The sequence below is a fragment of the Penicillium chermesinum genome (assembly GCF_028974085.1).
Source record: "Penicillium chermesinum strain IBT 19713 chromosome Unknown utg000004l:1.0-3345178.0:1.0-3348027.0, whole genome shotgun sequence".
NCBI classification, from domain to species: Eukaryota; Fungi; Ascomycota; class Eurotiomycetes; order Eurotiales; family Aspergillaceae; genus Penicillium; species Penicillium chermesinum.
Window position 1 is genome coordinate 2002974 of NW_026695314.1, and position 24348 is coordinate 2027321.

Below are 24348 nucleotides of genomic sequence, written 5' to 3' on the forward strand. Positions count from 1 at the left end.
CTATGATGAGTATCTAATAGGCACCTGGTCAGAATCACTGAGTAGCTTAGTCTCTAAATCCCGGACTGAAATCTACTTACTGATGCTGACTCTGAGCGCCCTCGTACGCTTGCGTAAAAGCGGCCGCAGTTAAGGTAGGAAAGCCCCACCTGGCATAGAAAAGAATGTTATGTATAACTACCAAGGCAGAGAAGGGTATCCCTCGATTATTAAATTCATTTCTAGTCTTAGTCTCAAACCAAATTAATTCAATCCTGTACAAAATGCCAAAGTGCATAGAAGGATAGCATGGGCCGCGGGCGGTGGTCGCTGGCGACCACCGCCGTGGCCCTTGGTTCTTCGCCCATCTCTCACTTCTCTCTAAACGACGTTTCACAATCCACATGATTCTGAAGACCACTCGGTCTATTTTACAGAGCTGTACCCAAATACGGAGATTGAAGTTACCTAGTCTACTTCACTCACAAGTTCCTGCGCGGCCTTACGTTCTCCGCCCGGTGATTTCTAGCAGCCGGCTCTCAATGGAGCGCCCTGCGAAGCGGACAAAGGTCTCCGACGGGTCGAGAAAACTCGACGGGATCGCACACAATGGACAGTCCTCCATAGCATCCCTTCACAGATCTATCAGTCCGCCGCCCAGATCAAATTCTCGGCAATCTCAGGCGCCCATTTCAGGAAATTCAAAGCAGCCTGGTGAGACCCAGGCACACGGCAATAGCCTGGATCAAGAGCCTTCACGGCCCCGTCTGCTCCCATCGCCATTCAAACTGACGCACATACGAGATCTACATGATGGGAAGGGTCTGAATACGGACACAGTAAAACTGAGCGACGTCCTGGGTGATCCAATGATTCGAGAATGCTGGCAGTTCAACTATCTTTTCGACGTTGATTTTCTCATGTCCCAGTTCGACGAAGATGTTCGCCAGCTTGTCAAGGTCAAAGTCATCCATGGGTCTTGGAGAAGGGAAGACAGCAACCGCATTCGAGTGGAAGTAAGCCTCATTCCACCTTGGCACTAGATCTGTCTAATCGAGCCTGCAGGAGACATGTGCCCGTTGGCCAAATGTCGAGCCCATTGTAGCCTTCATGCCTGAAGCATTCGGAACACATCATTCGAAGATGATGATTCTTATCCGGCATGATGATTCGGCAGAGTCAGTAACTAAATTCAACCTTTGTTTCCTTGTCTTTCTTTTCGTATATCGAGTCTTGCTAATTAGCTCAGAGTGGTTATTCACACAGCTAACATGATCCGTCAAGATTGGACAAACATGACTCAAGCCGTCTGGAGATCCCCTGTTCTTCCACTGCGAGATCCTAACAGCCCAGCACCAGTAGACTCAGGCCTGGGAACCGGTGTCCGCTTCAAGCGAGATCTTTTGGCTTACTTGAAGACATATGGTGTAAAGAAAACGGGCCCTCTGGTAAAAGAGCTGCTTCGTTATGACTTCGGCGCAATCCGCGCGGCTCTCGTTGCAAGTGTTCCCTCGAAGCAAAAGATCAATGACCTGAACTCTGATAGAGCAACACTCTGGGGCTGGCCGGCTCTGAAAGACCTCATGGGCAGGATTCCTATCTCTCATTCACCTCAAAACGATGAAAAGAGCCGATCTGAAGAGGCCCATATTGTTGTACAAATATCATCGGTTGCTACGCTGGGTCCGACTGACAAATGGCTCAAAGACACGTTCTTCAAAGCTCTCGCACCGAGATCTGAAGACCCTCGCCGAAATACTCAATCATTTTTCCGACCCCAGATGAGATACGCCGATCTCTCGATGGATATGTCTCAGGCGGCTCGATCCACATGAAAACTAGCAGTGCCCGCAACAGAAACAGTTGCGGTATCTGCGTCCATACTTATGCCAATGGGCTGGTGATCCCCAAGTGATCGATCTGTTGGATGAGAAGCCTAAACGCGACGCTGGGCGAGGCCGCGCTGCGCCGCATATCAAAACGTATATTCGGTTTGCAGACTCGGACAAGCTGGATACTATTGACTGGGCTATGGTCACATCCGCCAATCTTTCTATTCAAGCGTGGGGTGCGGGGACTAATCAAAGCGGCGAAGTGAGGATCTGCAGCTATGAAATTGGCGTGGTGGTTTGGCCAGGACTGCTTGCTGAGGAACCCCCGACTTCATCTGGAGCGGATATGTCAGATTCTCGAAACTCGATCATGGTACCCTGCTTCTTGAAAGACGAGCCAGATGCCAAGGGACACTGTTGCAGTGGTGTTACTACGGTCGTTGGCTTCCGCATGCCCTACAAGCTTCCTTTGACTCCGTACGGTCGATCCGACGAGCCATGGTGTGCTACAGCCATGCATTCGATTCCAGACTGGCAGGGGAGAACCTGGACGGTTTAGCACCAAATATCGGATCCCTTTACTTTCATAACCCGTTCTCCCGCTTATCAAATTAAGAAGGTCAAATCTCGTTGATTACAATGAGTCCAACGAGTATAAGCTATCCATAACAGGTATTTCATTCGTGGATGCATCGCTTCATTTCGTGTTTTGGGGAAGATGAATCTATTCCACCATATGGACTATCCATTGTATTCCTTCCGTAATATTCAATCCACAAACCCAAGGGGGCTTTTTACTCGTCGCGAGTACCGTACTTGCCGATGTAGGTGTCGACGAACTGAATGTAGAGGGCTTCGGCCTTGGGCTTGCTGAAGTGCTTGACCTTCTCCCACTCACCAAAGAGCTGCTTCTTCTGTAGAACACAAACCGTCGAATTAGCAAGAATGCTCACGCACAAGAACATCGGAGACGCCTTTGGGGACATACCACCATGTCGAACATGCCGGGCTTCTCAACGACCTCTCCCCGGGCAACCTTGAAATACACATAGAGGTCCTTCTTCTCGAAGGGGCGGGGGCACTCTTGAGCATCATGACGGCCTTGACGGCGAACTCGAAGCCAGCCTTCAGCGCAGCGGCCTGGGCGGGGTCCGAAATCTCGTCAGTTTCGCCCGCGGCGAGGGCGGCAGCAACAGCAGCCTTCAGGGTCTCGACATCGATTCCGGCGGCGGCTTCTTGGACTTCGGGGGTGAACTTTTCCTTCTTCTGGGCGATCTCCAAGGTGGAGATGAAGTTGGGGATATCGGCCATTTTGAGAGGAGGGGACGGTGTTTAGGTCGGTCGTAGAGAGGTTGGGTGAGCTTTGAGAGTGGACTGAGGAGAGCAGGATGGATTTGTTGAGGATCGACAGCTCTGGCGGCGGGGCCCGGGTGTTGATGGTGGGGGTGTTTGCTGACAGAGCAGCCCGCCAGTTGTCCAGCTGGTTTGGCATCCCAGGGTTTCCAAGATTTTGGTTCTACGGGCCCTAACAGGTACCTGGTCCATCCGAGGTGATGCTGGCATTAGGCCAATTACATTTCGCCGCACGTGAAGCAGTAGATGAAGGGTGCATCGACGATCTTCGAAAAGCCAATCAAAATCTAATTTGGACGCCGCCACTGATGCAAATAAGATGCCTGTGCTCATAGGGACCACTCGCTAATGCAGCTGAACATGAATATACTATACAGCTTGAATATCCCGAAACTCACCAATCTACAGCCCACCCGTTCTTCTCCAGGAACTCCGCACATGCAGCCTTGAGCGCATAGTTCGGGCGCAAGTCCTTGACGGTCATGGGAACCCGGGTGATGGGGTCCACCCCGGCCTTTTCGACATACTTGACAATGCCAACGCGATCGAAGCTGGTACCCGACGGTGTAATCACAGGATCATACATGACCTCGAATGTAATGCCGTCCACGAGATGATCCGGCACGACCTAAGGGGGGAACATACGTATCAGCACCAGGGAACCTCTCTAGAGAGGAAAAAAGAAAAAAAAAAGATCCCACTTACCCGCTCCTTGATCTCCCCCTTGGACGAGATCTCGAATGCCTCCCTCAGAGTCCGAATCTTTTTCTCCGCATCGGCCCTCAGAGCAGACTGGTCCTCATTAAATCCGATTTGGCCGATCTCCCCACGGTCCAGTTGTGCTTGGAGCTCAGCAATCGAGCGCGCCAGGTCTGCCTCGATGAGAAGCTCGACGCTCTTCAACGTCTCATTTGATTCTCGCAGCCGTGCGGTTTCCTTTCCCTCCAAATCTGCTGCTTCGCACGTAGCACCGTCCGCATCAGGTTCTCCGTTTGCGCATTCTTCTCTCTGAGACTTAGCTCGTATGCTTCGACGGCGACATCGTGCGCCTCCTGCGGCCGCTGAAGCCCTAACAGCGCCGTCGCAAGATAGTAGGAGCTCTTGAGGGAGGCCGGATTCTTGGTGCCGTAGATTGCCAGCGCGGCGCGGGCATCCTGTTCAACCTCGGCCCATTTCTCGAGCTTGATCCGGGAGATGGCGCGGTTGGTGAAGAAGGTGGGGTCACGGGGGTCTTTGAGGATTCTACACCAGGCACGCGGTCAGTTAATGGATATTCATGAAGCTCATCTGGGGGGGTTTTTTCCACGGGCGCGCTTTCGCAGACATCACTCGTAATGGCTGGGGCGGCTCGTATAGTTACTGGGGAGGCTTACGCTTGGGAGAAGTATTCTTCGGCGCCAATATAATCGCCCTGCTTGAAGAGCTCGTTGCCCTTGGCTTTCAGCTCTTGCGCCATTTCGCCTGTACCAGGCCAGGAATTATACCGTGTGGGTTTGTAAGGGTGCTGTGCAGCGATCAATTCGTTTTCCCCAGGTGGGGCGGCCCGCTGAGGATCGAAGGGGAATGGGAAGGAGAAGGATGGAGAATGGGATTATGGGCGGTCATGAAGATTGACGCATCAAAGCGGCAGATATATTATTATATCAAGAAAGGAGGTGGGGACAGACTCGGACGGGGCTTTCCACTGTTTCAACGCCAACCTTTCTGTACAGTTGTCGATCTGATGCTATCCGAAATCCCGTTATAGAAAGTCATCGACCTCCGCAGAACAGATGAGTCAGCATGCCATTACCTGCCCAGGTGCCCAGGTGGGTGCAGTGGGTAGGCCCAGCTCCCATAGTACTAACTTATGCAATAGTCTCTGAGGAGATAATGCGTCCAATGTGACTATGTGTTTGATGTCCATGGCGGAAAATGGTCAAGATTGCAGTGCTTCGATTTGACGTATGTACAAGGGCATCATCTAGTTCCGGTTGAGATCAGCTTTTCGAGTTTTCCACATATATTGTTACTCGTGTTCAGGTTTGTAATTTTAACTTGTGACACCAGGGTGTATAGATTTTTACGATGCCCGGATGTCCTTTTCAATTGTATAGAGTTAGAGTTATTCCTTGTGTGAACATACCATAGTAGCAAGATCCTCCCGTATGCGAGACAAGGCCTCTCAATGGAAGCAAATCCTAACATCGCTCCCAAATCTCCTTATATCAAGACCCCACAAGCCAAAATCGTATAGGAGAAGACAAAGTCATAAAGGTCACTGCCTGTCCATACAAATATTGGCGGAATGGCTGTGAAGACCGAGAATATAGCCACTGAAAAGATAGTTGCTGTAGCAATCGGCTTGTCCAGGACCCTTTCCAAGGTCGAAAGGGGGCTGCTGGCAAAGTTTTTGCTGATATTTGTTGAGTTCAAAGCCACGAAAATCAATACAACATCCGCATTCCTTGGTGCAATGCCCGTTACCCTGAAGTCGAGTACTCCTTGGCCTTTCACAGCAGTTGCAGGCTCGCCCACAGCACCCTCCTCTTTATGAACAATCATCACGTAGTAGATCATTAAGATACCACTCTGGATCCTTTCGTGTCTCATGATAGGCCCGGAATATTGGCCTGAGATAGATGCCTAACCAGCATGACTCTGTAGTAGAGAGTCTCCTATCGGTCTGCCAATATTCTTGGTTTAGCCCTTTGTAGCTCATTACGCCAGTTATCGAGGGTGTTGCGAGCATGGCCCTTCCCTTATCTCCATCTCCTTGTTTTGATGAAGGGCTAGATTCAACCCTTGGGTCAAACGGGCCTCTTTTTAGACAATCTCGCGTATAGCAATATCAAGTTCGATCAGATGATTCATCCAGGTCCCCTACCTGTGGTCACCATTTCCCCGCATCGTAAATTCGGCACTGTAAGACACAATACACTTGAGCATAGTCCCTTGCCAGATGATCTTCTATAGGTCGTCTCCTATATTTCTTCTCAAGCAGTCTGTATATTAAGACCGAAACCATGTCTATTGATGAAAAAGAAATGCAGGAACGGTTGGAACAAAAGAGATCTTGCTGTAGAAGAGACTCATGAGGACACAAGGACTAAAAGTTTCGGACATGGTATCTATGATAGTTTCATTATGACCTCTGGATTCGTCATCGATATTCAGCATTGTATTCGTGGTATCATGGTGCGCTCGGTATAGGACAAGACAAATAGGACTGCGCGATTGGCGCAAAGGATGCTCAATACTAGGGTTACTAGGATCCACCATCCAGCCCGACCATTAAATACGATGGCGACAAAGACGGAATGCGGGGGCGGGGCAGTCCTTAGCCGCGAGAACAGAAGAGCCCCATACTCAACCCGGGGAGCCATTAATTAAGTATTCCACACATCTAAGCCTTGCTGAACTTGGCCTCGTAGTCGCTGATGGCCTGGACCTTAGCAGCAGAGGCACAGGCCGGGTCCCAGCGGTAGTTGAGCCAGTCCAGGGCGAGCTTCTTGGCGAGCTCGACACCGATCACACGCTGGCCGAAGCAGAGGACCTGGGCGTTGTTGCTCAGGATGGAGCGTTCGACGGAGAAGGGGTCGTGGGCAGTGACGGCGCGGATGCCAGGGACCTTGTTGGCGGAGATGGCAACACCAAGCCCAGTGCCGCAGATGAAGAGACCGCGGTCCGCCTTGCCTTCGGCGATGAGCTTGGCACCCTCCACGGCGGGGTGCGGGTAGGCAGTCTTGTCAGAGGTGCTATTGACACCGACGTCTTGCACAGACTCGACGTGGGGGCTCTTCTCCAGAACGGCCTTGATGGCATCCTTGTAAGGGACACCGGCCTCGTCGGCGGCCATGACAATGCGGAAGGGCTTGGCGTCAGACATTGTTGCTTTGTGCAGGAGGAGGGTATATGTATAGGGTATGTATAGGGTATGTATAGGGTATGTATAGGCGTATAAATGCTGTTTAGACACGAAAGAAAAGGATCAAATCGAGCTCCTGGATCGGCTGGTGGCCCCCCCTCTTATAGGTTTCGCTCGTCCTTCCCTACTGCGCAATGCGGCAATCTGAGTGGAGCACGGCTTGACGGAACCAATCCTCACTTTTTGGATGCATTTTTGGGCAGCAGCTCCACCTGTTCCAATGGCCGTAGAAGTCAGATTGACCTCTCGCGCACCCTTGATATGGTTACGCCGCGTATGCCCCCTCGGTAGGCGGGGGAATGGGCTGCCCCGCCCATAGCGTCATGGCATTGGGGAAGCTGCAGCGTGAGTGGCTGGATGCGCGTTCGATTGGCTGCCGGTTCGGATTCTGGTTTAGGGCCCCCGTATTGTCCCGTACGTGCGGTACATGCCCATTTACTTTGTATTACCGTCTTACTGGGTACATCTATGAGGGAAGGGAATGTTCGGAATCTCGACTCTGGGCCCGAAAAAGCCATCGATGTCACCAACAGTCGGATGTGGCTGATATTAGATGCCCACTAACTGTAGGGACTCTGAATGGGCTGCAGTGCAACACGGATGGTCTGATCCTGGCTGTCGCCAGGGACGCTAGGTTGGTGCCGCACGCCAAACGCCCGTGCGAGGCAAATGGAGGCAATGGAAATGGACTCCGAGCTACGGAAGGCGCAGCTATGGATAGGGAGACGGGCTGCAGTTGGAGTAGCAGGCCCCTCCATTTCTTCCGTTGAAACTCAATCAAAGGACTCGGTGACTTAGTAGAAGTGCAGCCAATAACCGGGCTCCTGTCTACACATATCCACTCGGTGACGGAGTAGGAGCCGCAGCCTTTAGCCTAGCATAAATCAACGCTTCATCAGCATGTCTAATTGGAGATCAGATAAGTATGGAGACCTCAACCTTGGAAGTGGACACTTCGGGAAGCCTTGGCCCTGGAAACTATTTCCATAACATACATTAGTGAGCCCGTTCTATTCAGTTATCCTGATGCGTCTCAGCTGGAATTTGGGCAAGCGAGACTCTGCTGGGTAGATTATCTCCTACGACAATGCCATACTTGTGGTGCCGTCGGTTGCTAGTGGGTGTTTCAAGCTGTGACCATGTCTTGACGACCTCTTGACGACCGGCCGTGTGTACTCCGGGGAATATCAAGCAAAGATGCACGGTACCGTGGGAGGTAAATCGAGGGGAGTACATCACTAGTGAGTTGCCAGAGGAACCCACAGCCCGGATACAACATCCTATAGGAAAGCAACAGAGGGGGCCTGTGGAGGGGGATCATGGAGGGGCTAGCCTGGTCCCTGAACTAATGGACCACGCAACAGGTTTTGGGTGCAGGCTAGCCGTGATTATGGGACCGAACAGCTTTGTCGCTTGGTACCAGAACCGGTTCAATGCACCCCGTGGTGAAACCCTCTACCTATCATAGAAAAGCGTCCGAAAACAAAAAGACCGCAAGTTTCTCGATCCGCGGGGTGGTCTCTTCCTTGTGACATCATCACGGTTGAGGTCCTCGTAGTCCGTGCCCGGAATATCTAGCAAATAAGGAACAGGATAGAAGGCTGCTTTAACAGCGCACGGAACAGCGTTACTTGCCAATCCCAGGCAACCCCTTAAGCGTGGCCAGACCGGCCGCTCATGGGCACTGACGTTCTGTTCTTTCCCCCGCCTAACCCATCCCCGCTCAATCTATTCTCCATCCTTCCACAATTCCATTCACCTGGAAAGTATAGCGAACAACTTGAACTCTCTCCGCGAGCAACATCCCAAGTGCGCCATGGCCCCCATTACGTACCCAGTGCTACCGGAGAAGCTCCTCCTGATCTCCCTGAAAATGTACTTTACCCCCGATCGCACTCTGGACTACATCCGCGGCCTGCTCGACCCAGCCAACGAGATCGTCAAGCCCGCTAATCGCGAGAAGCTCCTCCTAGCCCTGATCCCCGACTTTCTCACCATCTGGCCATGCGCGGAAATCCTCAGAGAATATGAGCGCAAGCTTGAGGCCGCCGGGACCTCCGTGTCACCGCCGCCCTTCTTCCTCGGCGCCCAGGACTGCATGTGGGAAGACAGCGGCGCCTACACCGGCGAAGTCTCGCCCGCCTCCATCAAAGCCCTCGGCTGCTCCATCGTTGAACTGGGTCACGCTGAGCGCCGCGCGATCTTCGGCGAGACGGACGACCAGACTGCCCGCAAGGCTGCCGCGACCTGTGCGCAGGGCATGGTGCCGCTCGTCTGCGTCGGCGAGATCACTGCTCCCGGTCCCGTCGCTTCGCAGGCAGTTGGCCAAGCGGTCTCCGAGTGCGCAGTCTTGGTCAAGGCCGTTTTGGCGGCGATCCCGGCCGAGGCCCCCGTCATTTTTGCCTACGAGCCGGTGTGGGCAATTGGCAAGCCTAAGCCAGCGAGCGTGGACCACGTTGGCGCGGTGGTGGAGGGCATCCGCGGGGTCATTGGGCCGCGGCCTGGTGCGGCCCGCGTGCTCTACGGTGGCAGCGCGGGCCCTGGACTCTGGGGCGCCGGGGGGCTCGGCAAGGCCGTTGATGGCATGTTCCTCGGTCGGTTTGCGCACGAGATTGAGGGGGTACGCAAGGTTGTCCGCGAAGTGGAAGAGAGTCTGGGCGTTGCCGCCTAGATATGAAAAAGATCCAAATTACGAAAATGTGAGCTACGACACGACGAAGGCATCAAGAAGCAGAGGGAGACCCTATCTAATTGCATATATAATTGTCGCATTCAAAGCATGGCCCTTGGTTCTTTTTCCTATCACCTGACGGCGGTGTACGGTGGTTCCGCAAATCTTACACCATACGGACAAATGTTATACGGCCCAATACACACCAATTCTAGAGATCCTAGACCAGACTGAAATCCTCCGGCGGTACAGACTAAGTGCGAAACAAAAGAAACAAAAAAAAAAAGGAAAAGAAAGGAAAGACAAGGCTCGACTCTGTGGGTCGCCTGGGCTCAAAATGGATGATTTTCCAACCCACGCGATTCCGATTCAGACACCCGGGCTCTTCTCGGGAAGCCTATCTGGGGGATCCCGAGGGTGATGGAGTTCGCGACTCCACCGGGGCTGGTGGTTCTATGGAGATTATGGGGACTGAGGGGCACTAGGAGGGGTCATGATAATCCTGCGGAGGGATTGCAATTTCCCTTGCTTTCTCACTGCATACAGTTATGCGCTCTGCCGAATGCGCAAGATACTCTTCACCGTGGTTGGTATTCTCTGAGGATTGACTATGACCTAAAGGCTTTTTTGATTGGCATCAAGTCTGGTACCAAACCGGTCAGCTTGAGTCCCTTGAAGGGGCGGACATCACTTTTCCTTTTCCCTTGTGGGCCATCACAGGCCCAAATTTCCACTGAGCGTACTCATCTCGAGCCTTTCAGGTAATCCGAGACTAAAAATCCACCCACTAGCACTAACCGAGAAGAACCATATAGAACGTGAAAGGAGCGGCTATACAGACAATATTGGCCATATTCAGACTCCCGGTCGAGAAGATGACCCCACTTGAAAGCAACCATTCCAAAAACCATGAATGTAGGTCGACTCGGAGTTTAGCCTCAGAGCGGCGAATAACCGGGGAAATGAGTATCGCAATTTGTTTCCCATAATAATACTGAATTCTTTTGGAATGCAATCAATCCTTGCCTATGCTATGTACGACGGTCAAATCTTCTAAATGCACACTACAAAGTACAACGCCCACTGCTTCATTTTTCTCCCTTTTGCAGCTCGCGCATCTCTTGCTTCACCCGCGTCACCGTACCGACACCCCCGTATACGATCCCAGTGTACATCATCGCAACGGAAGCACCAGCGTCCAATGCCGCGCGCGCCTGGGCACCGTTAGTAATACCGCCGGATGCGAAGAGCACCTTGCGGGGCTGCGTCGCCGGTGCGACAGCCTGCTCTGCCTTCTCGCCCTCCGAAGCAGCCTCGGGCTGCGCTGGGCCTTGGTCGAGCATCTGTCGGTAGCGGGCGACGAGGGCTACGTCGCGCTCGAACAGCTGCGGGCCGGAGTATCCGCCGGTCTCTTTGAGAATCTGCTGCTCTGCCTCGGGGAGCTCGAAGCCGCTAGGCACCGGCGCGGGGCGGCGGTTGGTGGTGTTGCCGACGATAACGCCGTCGACGCCGGACTTCCAGACTGCCTCACAGATGCCAGAGAGTTGCTCCTCGGAGTCTTCGTCGGGGCTGACCTTTACCATGACGAAGGGCTTGGTCTTTCGCTGGATGCTCTTCGCGGAATCAACGACGGCGCTGAGGATGGCGGTCAGGGGAGCTGCGGCCTGTAGATCCCGGAGGCCGGGGGTGTTGGGACTGGAGACATTCACGACGAGGATATCGGCGTAGGGAGCGACCCGGTCCACGCAATAGACGTAGTCGCGCTTGATGGCTTCAATGTCGCCGTCCGGGGTCAGCTTGTTCTTGGCTACTTGCACAGCAAGAAGCTTGCCCGGGACCAGACTGCCTGGCGGCACGTTAGCGTCACCGTTTAGTACACGGTGCGCGGCATCGTCATGGTCTCCGAAACCAGCGGCGAAGGCAAAGTCGCGGACGCGCTGCTCAAGGACAGCAGCCATGTGGTCGGCACCCTTGGAGTTGAGTCCGTATCGGTTGATCATTGCGCGTTGAGAAGGAAGGCGGAATACGCGCGGCTTAGGGTTTCCATCTTGAGGGAGGGGAGTGGTGCCGCCGACTTCGACAATGGCAGGACCCAGGGCAAATAGAGCATCGGGGATGTCGGCGTGCTTGTCCAGACCGGCGGAGATACCTATGGGGTTGGCCAGAGTGTAACCAAAGACCTGATTGTTTCAGTTGAGTCTGTGCAAAAAAAAAAAGACCTGGAAGCTCGTCCGATGCGGGAATATTCCATACCTCTGTAGCCAGAGCACCATCGCTATCGGGGTTGCCTCGCTCCCGCGGGTGCAGCCCAAAACGGTAGAGGAACTTCAAGTTCTCGACACCGAAATGGTGAGCATCCTCAGCATCTGGGTAGAGAAGTCGGATCAAAGGTACGACGGCATATCGGTGAATACTCGCCCGAGTATCAAGCCCGTATACATAGCCCACGAACAACAAAGCAGCAATTGAGCTGTATAGACCCTTCCGGGAACGACGAGTTTTCTTGGGAACGGCCTTAGCCACTTCCTTAACAGCTTCTGAGGGTGCCGACGCAGCCTGAGTAGCAGAGGCCGTCGAGTTCGACGCATATCGTGTGAAACCGGGGCATTGGCCAGCCCGCTTCGGGAACAGACCTGGGCGTTGCGACAATCGGCTTACTGGCATCAGGCGGGCCCGAAGACCGGTTCGCCAGGCCATCATAGCGGAAGTGCTTGCCATCACGAGTATGGATGTGTGTGTACCGAATTGGCCCACTACTGGCCAAGGAGCGCCGAGCTGAAGGCGATCAAGCTGGTTAGTCCCGGTTTCGTAGATCCCGAGTAGTGATTGCCGATGCGGGGGGGGTCGGTGTCAATTAAGGCCAATTGAGTTGGTCCAAAGCTGGAGGCTGCCCTCGTGCGGTTTAGGGAAAGCTAACCGTATACGAAAAAGAAAACACTCCCTTTATAAACGTGATTCAAGGTGCTGCACCCACCCTTGCAAGATCTCGAGATTGTAGGGCGAAATCGGGTCTTTTTCAGCGCGGGCGGTGTGATAAGCGGTGAGCGCCAATCTATGAGTATCAAACCAGATGCAACAGGACTCGCCGCAACAACAAGATCTTATCCACACTTGAAGAAATAAGATCTACTGGAGATATGGGCCAAAAGCCATTGAGTTTGGGATATGAACAATTCTTGGTAAAATTAGAAAGCTACTCTCAATGCCCCATCGTAAAAAAAACGCCCTTTTCGCGTGCTTCCTCGGACGCCAAGCTCAATAAAAAGTTGAGTGAAAATGTGCAAGAAATCGATCGTAGTAAAGGGACGAACACAAAATGCAGCTTCGACTTGCAGCCCTTGGCGTGTTCATGAGTCGTGCGTACGAGCAACTACTCGTCACTCATTCGGGTATCATCGTCATCAGCTGCATCAGCCACATGGTTTTCCGCGTGTGTAGGTTCAGGGGAGCCTTCATCAGCAGCGGGTTCTTTCTCGTCGGTAGTAGTAGGCTCAGGGGGCGGGGGAGAGTCTCGGCGAACTTGGGGTCAATGCGAGCACGGTGAAGAGCTCGCTTGTATTCCTCATCCTGGTCAGGATCACGCACGAACACCTGAAATTGATCAATCTTATCTTCCTTCGCAGCTTGGGAAGCAGTAGGGGCCAGTCCGGCTTGTGCAATAGTACGGGACCGTTCTGGCTTGAGACGGGTCTTGCTCAAGATTGGATAGTAGTAAGCAGCTTGCTGCTTGACATCGCCCTCGTTTGGCTTGTAAAGAGTCACCGCAATATCCTTCTGCTTATTCTCAGTATCGAGAGTCTGTGAGGTGGTTGCATAGGTTCGGACGCGATCGAAGCGATGGAAGCCCGCGCCGTCTTCAGTACTGTGAGTGTAAAGGCTCTCATCCTGGCGGTTCGCGTTTTGTGGGTCCATGCTAGCTTGAATCTTCTTTACGTGCTCAGGCTTCTCCGGAAGGTAAAGATTACAGTCCCATGGGATAGGGCCAGGATCGGCATGGTCAGCGGGGTGCGCCTTGTGGAGTGCGAGTTTCTGCGCATGCTCCTGGCAGACCCTATCTTCAGGAGCATCTGGTTGAAGCAAGCTCACATCCATGCGCTTGTCGCGTTTTCCACCAATTCCAGGAACAGGAGCTTTGTCGAACTTAAACTGCACGTAGCCACCTGGGTCGGGGAACCCAGAGAGATCTGGTAGCACAGGAAAAAATGCAACGGGCTTCAGCTTGGGGTTTTCCGGATGCACAGGATTAGCCCACGCATCGGATTCAGCTTTGGTAGCAGGTAGTCCACGGATGCGGCTCTCCGTATCCTCCCCTGTATGCTTGCTTTCGGGATAGGCAATGTCAAATCCCTTCTGGATAAACTTCTTCACGTGCTTCGGGTCATCCAGCGAGATTTTATTTTTCTTGGTCCGCTGCGAGGCGGCAGGAGCTCCACCGGCACTGGCGGTCGTGGCAGTACGGTCAACGGAAATATGCTGGGTCCGGCGGAGGAAACTGACGTTGACGTTCTTGGGAACAGGGTTACGCAGTTGATCAAGCTTGATCAAGAGGGGCAAATCAGCCGGGTCAATGGGTGGTGGCTGCTCGGGGGCCAGAATGGCTTTGAACTATATTAACGATCCTGCAGTCATGAAATGAGGCGGAGGGCCAGACTCACCACTTTCATCACCAAGATGCAACCCTGGGAGACCGACGAGATCAATGGGCATTCCACCCTCAGCATCGACATCAATGTTCGGTTCTTCACGTCGCGCAAGGTTAGACGCGAAGCCGGGGGTGATGAAGCGGCTCAATCCCTCATGAGGAATGTCCAGAAACTTGGGGGGCATATCCGGCGGGGGGAGGTCATTTCGGTAGCGCATGGAGGCAATGTATTCTTGATGAAACCCAGAGGGCTGGGAGGCTTGCGCCTCCCTGGACTTGCCAGAAGACATGACGGGGTGCGTGACCGAGCGCGTCGAGCTTCGAGGTTCCTTTGCAGATATGCCCAGCGATTTTGGCTCGTGTCCAGGAGCAGTCAAGGGCGCACTGGAGAAACGAGTATCGTTGGGGATTGTGTCAATTGATCTGCCCGGAGATCTGGATCGAGAATCGGCAGGATAGCAGCGGCCAGAGTCTGTCCAAAAACTTCGGGAATGTGGCAGGGAAACCGAAGTCGGCCTGTTGACTGCGGGAGCAATGCAAGAATTGGATAGTCTTGGGCGAACTTTACTCCACCGGCTCCAAGTTCCTTTTGCCTTTCTGCAGAGAGACAGTGAGGGTCAACCGGGACAAGGTGACCTCTGATTGTAGCAGGCGACGCACTCCAGGCGGGATAGGTCTGTACTGCTCCATCTGCCGGAGAAGACCGCCTTCTATGTCAGGTTGACGAGGAAAGGATTGGATGATCTGAATCGGAGCTTTGTTTATCCGCATAGAATCCATAACGTGGGGCCTAAACAATCCGACAATGTGTGCGGAGTATTGTCAAGGGCTTCACAACATTACATGCATGCTGCCTACACTCTTATTGCTTTTCACACAAAGCCTAATATGAAATTTGTGCATCAATAAACAATTGAAAGGTGTAATTTTGACTAGCCTCAAAGCAAATATCAAACTAAAAACCAGTGTACTCCAGTTTCCCAACTCCTGATCCACCATGTGTAAGTCAAGCCTGATCTCAGTATGCCCACATGCACTTGTAAGCCATTAATCTGTGCCCCAATCGGTCGTACTCAAGCTGGCCTATCCAGCTATCATTTGTAGCATTAAGCTTTCCAAAAATACTTGCACCCTTCCACACGACCACCTGAGGATCAAGGTCTCGGGGTGGGACCCCAATCATGATGTCCTTGGTGAATGCTGGACGAAGACTGCGAAGTCGCTCCTCAAGGAACATCAAGAAACCATTGGTCAAGGTGCCCCCTCCAACGACCATAATACCCCCCAATGAAATCCTTCATTTTTTTCTCATCAGACCGCGCAGCATGGGCGATGGAGGTCAAGATGGCATTGTCCAGCGGGAATACAGGAAGGATATCATCTCGAGACTCCACAGCTGGGTGTGAAGGCTGCGTCGTAGGGGCAGCAGCAGGGGTATTAGCACCTCCTGCCTGGGGAGTTCCGTTAGTCTCGGGCACTGGAGATCCTGCAACAGATGAACGAGGAGTCTGGTCCTGGTCCTGGAGTCTTCCGAGTGCGCTAGGTTGTTGAGGCCGAGCAGGAGTAGCTTGTACTTCGGATGAGGCTGGCTGGGAGTCACCATTCGCTTTCGGGAGTGGCGGGGCGAGTGCTGTCAAGATCTCGGATTGCGCTGTCGAGACAGGGTCGTTAGACTGGCCATCATAGATATCCACCGATCGCTCGATCAGCTTCCGTCTTCCCAGGAGTTTGTCCGAGTTATCAAAGATAGTGGGTTCGAAGAAGCCCATGGGGGCCAGATGAACCTCGTCGAAGGCCTTGAAGGTATGTTTCTGCGTATCTTGTCCAGCGACTCGAAGGTGGAAGTCAAACACCTGCGGCGAGACACTCGCCTCGTCCATGGTGCAAAGATTCTTCTTCAGCTCCTCAGCGAGCAAAAAGTCGTATCGCCGCCACAAATTGATATCTGTGTAAGGGAAATGATCGTGCAGCATCATCTGGATAAAGGTTTCAGTCACATCCCGGCCACCCATCTTGAGATTGACTCGAGAATTCTCCACACACATCCCTTCTTCCACACAACAGATGGATGTCTTCTGGGCTCCGATATCCACCACGCAAGCGGATGTAAACCCAGCACCAAAAGTTGCCGCAAGACTTTCTTGAATGAAGCAAACTCGCGCAAATGCAAATTCTCGCATAAGCATCTCCAGCACTTGGTTGACATAGGATTTCTCGTAAAGATCGGGTATCACAAATACACAAGAGTATTGAGGCCAGTTCTTCTTGCTGGTCAGACCGAGTTGAGTCTTGATGGCATCCTCGAGAATCAAGGAAATGTCCAGGAAAAGCTCCCGCTTGCTCTTGTAGTCTGTTTCGTTGCAACATCCATTCAAGATGGGCCAGTACAGTTTGTAACGAGGGTTCGAGGAATCTGGCAGTCGCAGGGCAGGCTGACCAACAATATATTCAGGGGGCGGCTTCGATAACTCAGTCCATTCAACGCGCATCGGGTCATTGTGTTCAGAAATGGTCTCGGGGACAGTTCGACGATTGAAATTGACCACCATCTCCTTCGAGTTGGGCAGCATTCGACGCTTATTCTGGCGCATATGAACCTTGAGGTCTGCCGACATCCTATTGAACTGCGATGACCACTTTTCTTTGTTAGCTGCTTCTCAGATCCAAGTACTGGACAGTGATCTCACTTCTTCTCCGAAAAGGTTCTCCGGCTCTTCGGCTGTACCATCATCGCGTTTCACTCTCTTGGGCTTGGGTTCGGGGTGATCTTCGCTTTCGTTTTTTGATGCCTTTCGGGCGATAACCATAGGAACTGTTTTAGGCAGAGCATCGCTGGACAGGCCGATTCGGAGGTTTTGGCTACCGACATGGATCACTATAACCTTGGACCCCGCGGTCTCGATAGGCGTATCCTCGGCGTCTTCCATAGTCGCATCGCCGTCTGCTTCAGCTTCACCTTCAGCGCCTTCGGGTTTAGCCATTGCAAGAGCGCGATCCCGATCTTTCGCCGTTTTTGTCATCTTTGTCCTTGCCTCTTCGTTTTGTAATCGGAATGCAAGGTATTGGTCGTCTCTCTTCAAGTAGTCACTAGTGAACACAGTCTGTTGTCAGCTATCAATTGCGCCCAAAATAGCACTGGTTCCCTCATCTAGAAAGTGTGACATACGTGTAGTAGTTTTTCTGGTTGATAGCCTGAACCTGTGGCCAGCTTGAAAGATCCATATTGTTGTCGGTCCGCTCCAGGCCTGGATATCTGTTAGTATGAGTCCCTGCGACGCGACCAGTCGCGAGCATGATGCCAACGGCATAGTATCTCACCTTCATCCCGGAGGGCCTTGCCTGACTTCTTGCCTACCATTGTGAGTGATTCTCTGCAGTGGCCCTAGGGTTCGAAGTCGCAGGAGGATCTAGGGATCTGAAATAGCAGCGTTGGATCGGGATTGTGCGGGCACCGGTAGCTTCGAGGGGTTGGAGGATTTATGCGAAGGAAATCCAACCCCAGGGGAAAGCGAGGCGAACAAAGCAGTGAATGGGAGCGATGGGGCTTTGACGGGCAGCTTCATCGTCCACCCCAAACTCGCCGATTGACCGCCCACACGCACAGGCCGATCGTCCAATCGTCCAACGCGGTTGCCACCAACGAATCCCCTTTCAACTCTCCACTTTCCCTTAGTGTCTTCTTGGGCTCAGCTGCGGCGTGGCCGTTTAATTACCTTTTGCATTACCTTCTGGACATCCTTCCCCCTGTTTGATATCCTCCGGACGATCCATATTGCGTCCGCTTCCCCTCCCATCTCCATCACTCTACCCTCCATCCACCGCGCCGAGAACCGGAGTACCTGCACACAAACATGGGGGGATCATTATCGCGACTTTGGTCGTTGATTTGGACCAAGAAGGAAATTCGAATCCTTATCTTGGGCCTTGTATGTGCTTCACTGGCGCACCCGGAGGAGCAGTTCTCACGGAGTACAGAACAACCTGCTAATTGGCTTGATTGCGTCTAGGATAACGCCGGAAAGACCACTCTTCTCTACAGACTTAAGGTGAGTGCAAGGTCGAATGGAGATTCCATCAAACTCTGCGAGCTTTTGCTCTAACCATCATCTTCTCGTATATAGATCGGCGAAGTCGTCACCACCATTCCCACTATTGGATTCAACGTCGAATCAGTGACTTATAAAAACCTCAATTTCAATGTCTGGGTATGTGCTGGCTAATCGCGGTTAAAAATTGACCTGCGCTCACAGCTTCTTAGGATCTCGGAGGCCAAACATCCATCCGTCCCTACTGGCGGTGTTACTACGCCAACACAGCCGCTGTTATTTTTGTCATCGACTCCACAGATATTGAGCGGCTGGGAACTGCGGCAGATGAACTGGCAGCAATGTTGAGCGAGGAGGAGCTCAGTGACTCGGCGCTGCTGGTATTTGCCAACAAACAGGATCAACCCGGAGCCAAAGGCGCAGGGGAGATCTCGGAGGCATTGAAACTCGGAGAGCTGCGCGACCGGAACTGGAGTATCGTGGCTTGTTCCGCTATCGATGGCAAGGGTATTGACGAGGGAATGGACTGGCTAGTGGTATGTCTCCTCCCTCATGAATTTCTATTTTCCGTGGTCATACTTGGTCATACTAATACGCGGTATCGTAAACAGCAAACAATCCAGGCCGACAACGCATGAAACGACACATTCGATGGCAATAGATTACGATCTCTGATATCCTAGACCCTGGGGTCCTATACCAAATTGCGGGCGTTCCTGCATTTAGGGGTGCGATACTGTTTATTTTCTCTTCAGTGCCACTGAGACCAGTGAGCTTCCTGTGTTATTTGCTGCATGAACGGAGTGGCATGTCTTTGCGGCCAGGCTAAAGATAATTAGTTTAATGAAATTGGGGTTGTTCACGAAGTATATGATCTGTATGCCGGGCAGCATAGGGTGATAGGCAATGAAGTACAGGTGCAAAGTGCCAGTGATCCTTTCGCTTAGGATGCATAGAGTTCAGGTGTAAACTTCGCCTATCCAGGGCCTGGCTGTCGGGGCATTTGCAAGCTTGGGCCGCTTGATAAGAAATGCATTGAGCCCCGCATTTTAACACAACACAGTAGAGTCCGTGCTCTGTCTTTATCAGGGGGACTAAAGCTTCCAAGAATCCTTCAATTCTAGATTCCACCTAAGCGCAAGTCAACAGAGAATTTCAAGAGGCACCATGTCTGTTGCTACTACACAAACTGCCGCTGTGGTCTGTCAGAGCGGTGCTCATGACGCTTCCAATGTCCGCATCAGTAGCACCCACCCAGTGCCAGTGCCAGCCGAGGGGGAGGTTCTTATCAAGTTGGAGTACTCGGGTGTTTGTCATTCAGATTTGCACAGTATTCGTGGCGACACGCCCATGACAACGGATGTTGCCGGTCATGAGGGTATCGGGAAGGTCGTTCAAGGTGGGCAATTGCTATCTCTGACAACTGAAATGTCGACACGGTCTTACTCCTCCAGTCGGGGGTGGTCTCTCGAGAGATAAATGGGTGGGCCAGATGGTTGGCGTCAGGTAAGCGGTGCAGGCTTTCTTTGTTCATGTAGGTCTTACAGTAGTACGTTCCAAAAAGGTGGCTCTGGAGCTCGTGTCTCGAGTGCGAGATATGTGCCATCAACCATACGGCATGCCCTCATCAGAGAAATGCCGGCGCCGTGAGTCAACTTCTCCCCAGGCTATGCTCTGTATCCTCCGTGGCTAATATGTATCAACGACCGACATAGAATGTTCCTGGGACTTTCCAACGTATGCGCATGATCATTTTATCATGACGATGCTATGTGAATGGCTAACATGACTTTCAGAATACGTTGTCAGCCCCGCAGCTCATGTTACCAAAATTCCTACAGGGCTGGACCCAGCAATGACTGCTCCTCTTTTGTGCGGTATGTTTTATTGCCCAATTACTGCGAGTTTGTTGCTGATGAACTCAGCCGGTATCGCTATGTACTCATCCATCAAGAAAACGAAAGCTCGCTCGGGAGACTGGCTTGCTATCATTGGCGCTGGTGGCGGCCTAGGTCATATGTATGGCATTGATTTACGTGGCTATTCGGCTGACTATGTTTATACTGATGAAACTCATTAGGGGAATCCAGATTGCTTCTGCCCAGGGCATCAAAGTGCTTGCAATCGATAGGTGCGCCGAAGCTCAAGCAAGTGCCATTGAGCATACACGCTAACAACACATTCCAGTGGAGAAAAGAAAAAGGACCTATGCCTTTCTCTGGGGGCTACCGAGTTCTTGGACTATAAAGCAGTCGATGTTGTGAGTGCTGCCAAATCCTGTACTTCTGGCTACGGTGTACATGCTGTGGTGTGTACGGCAAATGGTGAGAAAGCCTACGAGCAGAGCATGCATATGCTCCGCCCTCTTGGGACTTTGGTCTGCGTTGGGATTCCGAACCTGCCATTCCGCTTACCAGCTACACCATTTGATATGATCGTCAGAGGCAAGCACCCCGTTCTTAGATATTATGGAAAGCTATGAGAATGGAAGGTGTCAGGTAGAGCTAACTCATCTCATAGGTCTTACCATTGTTGGTAACTCTGCTGGCACCGCTCAGGAGATGAATGAATTATTGGAAATGGCTGTGGCCGATAAGGTGAAGGCACACGTTGAGGTATATGACCTGCAGGCCATTGGCGACGTTCTCCACAAGCTTGAAAGTGCGGAGATCGAAGGGAGGGCCGTGCTACAAATCCCTTAGGATGCTTTAAGGGCCGCTTCCCTCTAGATAATGCACAAGCATTTGTCATTTAACTGATTGTGCATCCCTGCTACCCTTTCATAAAATTGCAACATTTGTGCAAGATAATTGGTATTTGATCCCATAGTGGGTTTTCACGAAAACTAAGCCATCAAATACTCAGAATCCACTCCGTATGAGAAGTTTAGAGGCCTCCTCGATTGACTGACACTGGTGCAGTAACCTGCGCTTTGGTTAGCTACCCTCAGACCATGGAGTCCATTTGAAGCCGTTTCCCCTGGTACGCTGTCTAAACGGGAATTAATAATGAATCAGTTGTTGAGACCAACAAGTCTCCGCCGCACGCTGCCAGCTAGGTCCAGTTTCTGCAGGCATCTGATACAATATCTGAAAACTTGTAAGTGTTCATGTACGTTAAGGTTAGAAGTAGGCCGAATAGGTCGGAAAGGAAGATGGTTTGAGTGGGTGCCAGACCAACATACAGTATGCGGTATGTTCAGTTGGATGTCTGATTCACATCAGGACCGTTGGAGGCCTTAACCCTAGTTGGGGCCAATCAGCCCAAAGGGAGCACCAAGGCTTATCAGTACATGCTTACGCGGCGTTATTCATTAAGCTTTTGGACGCCTTAATGGCTAGGAAGACCCCTCAAAAACTTGGGTCTCAGCTGGTATACTACCTTTAGGGTCTGCGTCTCACTCACACACCATAGTAATTTACCATCTAATCTACGAAGCAGGCAGCCTTCATGGAGCTCGTCCACGGAAATCAACTATCTTACGAAGATGTGGGGTTGACGCACCGTGGCTCTGGCATCGCATTCAAACACCTCTTCTTGGGCCCTGAAAATACACCAGGAAACTATCTCCTCAGCATCTCCCGCCAGCAAGTCTTCCACTCGCCGATCCACCGTCATAACTTTGACCAATTTCGCTTCGCATACCGCGGGGATGTATCTATATCCCCCGACGTTATCCTTCGCGAGGGCGAACTGTGCTACCATCCGGAAGGAGTATACTATGGCCCCCAGAATGACACAGAGGGGGAGCGAAATGTGCTTATACTCCAATTTGGTGGTACCAGTGGCCAAGGCTACCTCAGCTTTGCGCAGATGAAAGAGGGCCATGATGATTTGAAGAAGCATGGCCATTTTGAGGGCGGGAAATTCTACTCCGCTGCAGGAGGAGAGCCTGTCGATGGCTACGAAGCGATCTGGCGCCATACCTCCGGCAGGTCTCTCAGCTATCCTGAGCCACGGTATCATTCGATTATTGTATCGAAACCAAAGAACTACCAGTGGGTCCGATCGGAGGGCATCAATGCTGATGTGAAAACAATGGGTGTTTTCACAGAGCGGGAGACTCGGGCAGACCTGATCAGAGTAAAAGCAAACGCCCCTGCCAAGCTCGCCGGACAGGATGCGGTACAGCTGCTCTTTGTTTTGACAGGCAAGGGCAAAGCCAATGAAGATGCTGTAGAAACTGAATCGGCGATTCGTTTATTGCCTTCTATTGGAGTGGAGCTTTCGTCGGACTCGGAGCTGATATTGGTTCGCTTTGTGCTGCCTACTCTACATTGAACTTGGAGGTTTGGAGGTTTATTCTGACTCGGTTTTCTTTGTAGTAAACTTGAATCAAGAAAGTATGCAATGCAAGAAATATAATTCATGGGTGCATAGTTTTGACAGTATTGGCGCCTTCTTGAGCGGCTCTACGACCTGCTCGGTATCAAGAGTCATAAGATGCCCAGGTGGCTGGATCTTCTGTTAGGTAACAGATACACAGCTCAAGCGTCCCATCGGATGAAAAGATAAGCACCCTTGAAATGCCTTGGGATGGCTGTCGATGTGCACCGCCACAGTCACCTGACTTCTACAGACGGAACGTCAAAAGTAGTGTGGCTGGGATAACCTGGATGATGATTGGCCCGGCGACCCAGGGGACACTTTGCTCCTGTTTTCCAGAATACGCATTCAGCACTGCGATCTGCATTTGCACTTTCTCTGACCTCTCTTCCTCACTTCTCCCCCATCCCTCAATTATGGATGTCCCAGAGCCAGAGCAGTCGCCCTTCACTGCGGTGTCCGCGCAAACCTCAAAACTGACGAGAGTGAGTCCTTCCAGCGGGGTTGGACCATGTAGTCCAATGTCGCTGACCATTCATGACAGCAATACCAAGCCTATCTTGATGCCTCGACTCCGTACACCACCTACCGCTGGGCCGCAACTGGTGGTCTACTATTCCTCTTCTTCCTCAGAATCGTCCTCGCCCAAGGATGGTACATCGGTATGTTTTTTATTGATCCCTCGACAAGCCCAGCGCAAAAGTCAAGTCCCGCCAAAGAAGAAAGCAAGCCAGCTTGAATCACATCCTGGCCACCAAAAGAACCATTTATTTCCCAGCGAATTACCTAGAAGATCCAATGCTAATACATTCTAAAAATATCCAGTGGCTTATACCCTCGGCATCTACCTCCTGAACCTGTTCCTCGCCTTTCTCACCCCGAAATTTGACCCCTCTCTCACCCAAGATGAAGGTCTTGAAGACGGCGATGCCAGCAACAGCCTCCCAACCAAGCAGGACGACGAGTTCCGCCCCTTCATCCGCCGTCTCCCCGAGTTCAAGTTCTGGCACTCTGCCACCCGCGCCATCGCGATCGGCTTCGTGTGCAGCTGGCTCTCGGTCTTCGACATCCCCGTCTTCTGGCCCGTTCTTGTCGTCTACTGGATCATCTTGTTCGTCCTGACTATGCGCCGCCAGATCCAGCACATGATCAAGTACCGCTACCTGCCTTTCTCCTTTGGTAAGACGCGGTATGGACGATCATAAGTTGTGTTTCTTTTCTCTTGTTGTAAGGAAAGTTTGTGCCATTCCATTCCTGAGCATTGGACTCCTGTCCGAGATTGGAAGATTGATGGGTACATTGGTGCGTTAGATCGGGCGGACGGCCAGAATCATCTCTGCAGGTATATCTTGGCCCAGGAATGGATGGATATGAATATGGATATCATGAATAAGCGAGTAAAAGACTGCGGCAAGGTACTCGGGACTTGCGGGTGTCGTGGGGAACTTTTTGACGAATTCCTGTTTGTAAACTTGTGTTTTGTCTAGAGGGGCGTCGCATCTTTTCTGTGCCGATCCTAATATTTTCTGCTGCTTTCACTGTGAAATATGACCAGGGCTAGAGTCGGCTGATATACCGGCTGGCTATTTAAT

The 24348-nt window shown here is 52.0% G+C and overlaps 13 protein-coding genes across 13 annotated transcripts; 6 read left to right on the forward strand and 7 right to left on the reverse strand.

The window, feature by feature from the left end:
- Positions 1 to 521: 521 nt before the first annotated feature.
- Positions 522 to 2370, forward strand: N7468_005648 (tyrosyl-DNA phosphodiesterase 1; the record flags this gene model as incomplete). The annotated part of the gene is made up of 4 exons (XM_058474944.1): positions 522 to 995; positions 1045 to 1157; positions 1229 to 1662; positions 1892 to 2370. The coding sequence occupies 4 exons, from the start codon at positions 522 to 524 to the stop codon at positions 2368 to 2370; spliced, it is 1500 nt and encodes a 499-aa protein (XP_058330684.1).
- A 235-nt stretch (positions 2371 to 2605) lies between these two features.
- N7468_005649 (acyl-CoA-binding domain-containing protein) lies at positions 2606 to 3122 on the reverse strand (the record flags this gene model as incomplete). Its single annotated transcript, XM_058474945.1, is given in 3 exon segments — positions 2606 to 2725; positions 2800 to 2892; positions 2910 to 3122. The coding sequence occupies 3 exon segments, from the start codon at positions 3120 to 3122 to the stop codon at positions 2606 to 2608; spliced, it is 426 nt and encodes a 141-aa protein (XP_058330685.1).
- Positions 3123 to 3558: 436 nt separating this feature from the next.
- On the reverse strand, positions 3559 to 4620 carry N7468_005650 (putative U-box domain protein; the record flags this gene model as incomplete). Its single annotated transcript, XM_058474946.1, has 4 exons — positions 3559 to 3792; positions 3870 to 4106; positions 4136 to 4406; positions 4538 to 4620. 4 exons carry the CDS (start codon positions 4618 to 4620, stop codon positions 3559 to 3561), a joined length of 825 nt encoding a protein of 274 aa, XP_058330686.1.
- Positions 4621 to 6549: 1929 nt separating this feature from the next.
- N7468_005651 (RpiB/LacA/LacB family sugar-phosphate isomerase) lies at positions 6550 to 7032 on the reverse strand (the record flags this gene model as incomplete). The annotated part of the gene is made up of 1 exon (XM_058474947.1): positions 6550 to 7032. One exon carries the CDS (start codon positions 7030 to 7032, stop codon positions 6550 to 6552), a length of 483 nt encoding a protein of 160 aa, XP_058330687.1.
- Positions 7033 to 8085: 1053 nt separating this feature from the next.
- Positions 8086 to 8307, reverse strand: N7468_005652 (uncharacterized protein; the record flags this gene model as incomplete). Its single annotated transcript, XM_058474948.1, has 1 exon — positions 8086 to 8307. One exon carries the CDS (start codon positions 8305 to 8307, stop codon positions 8086 to 8088), a length of 222 nt encoding a protein of 73 aa, XP_058330688.1.
- A 580-nt stretch (positions 8308 to 8887) lies between these two features.
- Positions 8888 to 9742, forward strand: N7468_005653 (triose-phosphate isomerase; the record flags this gene model as incomplete). The annotated part of the gene is made up of 1 exon (XM_058474949.1): positions 8888 to 9742. The coding sequence occupies one exon, from the start codon at positions 8888 to 8890 to the stop codon at positions 9740 to 9742; it is 855 nt and encodes a 284-aa protein (XP_058330689.1).
- Positions 9743 to 10830: 1088 nt separating this feature from the next.
- Positions 10831 to 12460, reverse strand: N7468_005654 (dihydroorotate dehydrogenase 2; the record flags this gene model as incomplete). Its single annotated transcript, XM_058474950.1, has 2 exons — positions 10831 to 11922; positions 11996 to 12460. 2 exons carry the CDS (start codon positions 12458 to 12460, stop codon positions 10831 to 10833), a joined length of 1557 nt encoding a protein of 518 aa, XP_058330690.1.
- Positions 12461 to 13123: 663 nt separating this feature from the next.
- Positions 13124 to 14674, reverse strand: N7468_005655 (uncharacterized protein; the record flags this gene model as incomplete). Its single annotated transcript, XM_058474951.1, has 2 exons — positions 13124 to 14340; positions 14398 to 14674. The coding sequence occupies 2 exons, from the start codon at positions 14672 to 14674 to the stop codon at positions 13124 to 13126; spliced, it is 1494 nt and encodes a 497-aa protein (XP_058330691.1).
- Positions 14675 to 15402: 728 nt separating this feature from the next.
- N7468_005656 (putative chromatin remodeling complex subunit (Arp8)) lies at positions 15403 to 17742 on the reverse strand (the record flags this gene model as incomplete). Its single annotated transcript, XM_058474952.1, is given in 5 exon segments — positions 15403 to 15609; positions 15620 to 17020; positions 17072 to 17471; positions 17551 to 17629; positions 17703 to 17742. The coding sequence occupies 5 exon segments, from the start codon at positions 17740 to 17742 to the stop codon at positions 15403 to 15405; spliced, it is 2127 nt and encodes a 708-aa protein (XP_058330692.1).
- Positions 17743 to 18235: 493 nt separating this feature from the next.
- N7468_005657 (ADP-ribosylation factor family protein) lies at positions 18236 to 19068 on the forward strand (the record flags this gene model as incomplete). The annotated part of the gene is made up of 5 exons (XM_058474953.1): positions 18236 to 18310; positions 18392 to 18430; positions 18506 to 18589; positions 18643 to 18966; positions 19042 to 19068. The coding sequence occupies 5 exons, from the start codon at positions 18236 to 18238 to the stop codon at positions 19066 to 19068; spliced, it is 549 nt and encodes a 182-aa protein (XP_058330693.1).
- A 529-nt stretch (positions 19069 to 19597) lies between these two features.
- Positions 19598 to 21132, forward strand: N7468_005658 (zinc-dependent alcohol dehydrogenase; the record flags this gene model as incomplete). The annotated part of the gene is made up of 8 exons (XM_058474954.1): positions 19598 to 19890; positions 19995 to 20076; positions 20146 to 20167; positions 20227 to 20307; positions 20356 to 20449; positions 20511 to 20561; positions 20618 to 20885; positions 20929 to 21132. The coding sequence occupies 8 exons, from the start codon at positions 19598 to 19600 to the stop codon at positions 21130 to 21132; spliced, it is 1095 nt and encodes a 364-aa protein (XP_058330694.1).
- Positions 21133 to 21880: 748 nt separating this feature from the next.
- Positions 21881 to 22711, forward strand: N7468_005659 (uncharacterized protein; the record flags this gene model as incomplete). The annotated part of the gene is made up of 1 exon (XM_058474955.1): positions 21881 to 22711. The coding sequence occupies one exon, from the start codon at positions 21881 to 21883 to the stop codon at positions 22709 to 22711; it is 831 nt and encodes a 276-aa protein (XP_058330695.1).
- Positions 22712 to 23172: 461 nt separating this feature from the next.
- N7468_005660 (Rer1 family protein) lies at positions 23173 to 23961 on the forward strand (the record flags this gene model as incomplete). Its single annotated transcript, XM_058474956.1, has 3 exons — positions 23173 to 23241; positions 23301 to 23418; positions 23582 to 23961. 3 exons carry the CDS (start codon positions 23173 to 23175, stop codon positions 23959 to 23961), a joined length of 567 nt encoding a protein of 188 aa, XP_058330696.1.
- Positions 23962 to 24348: the final 387 nt, after the last annotated feature.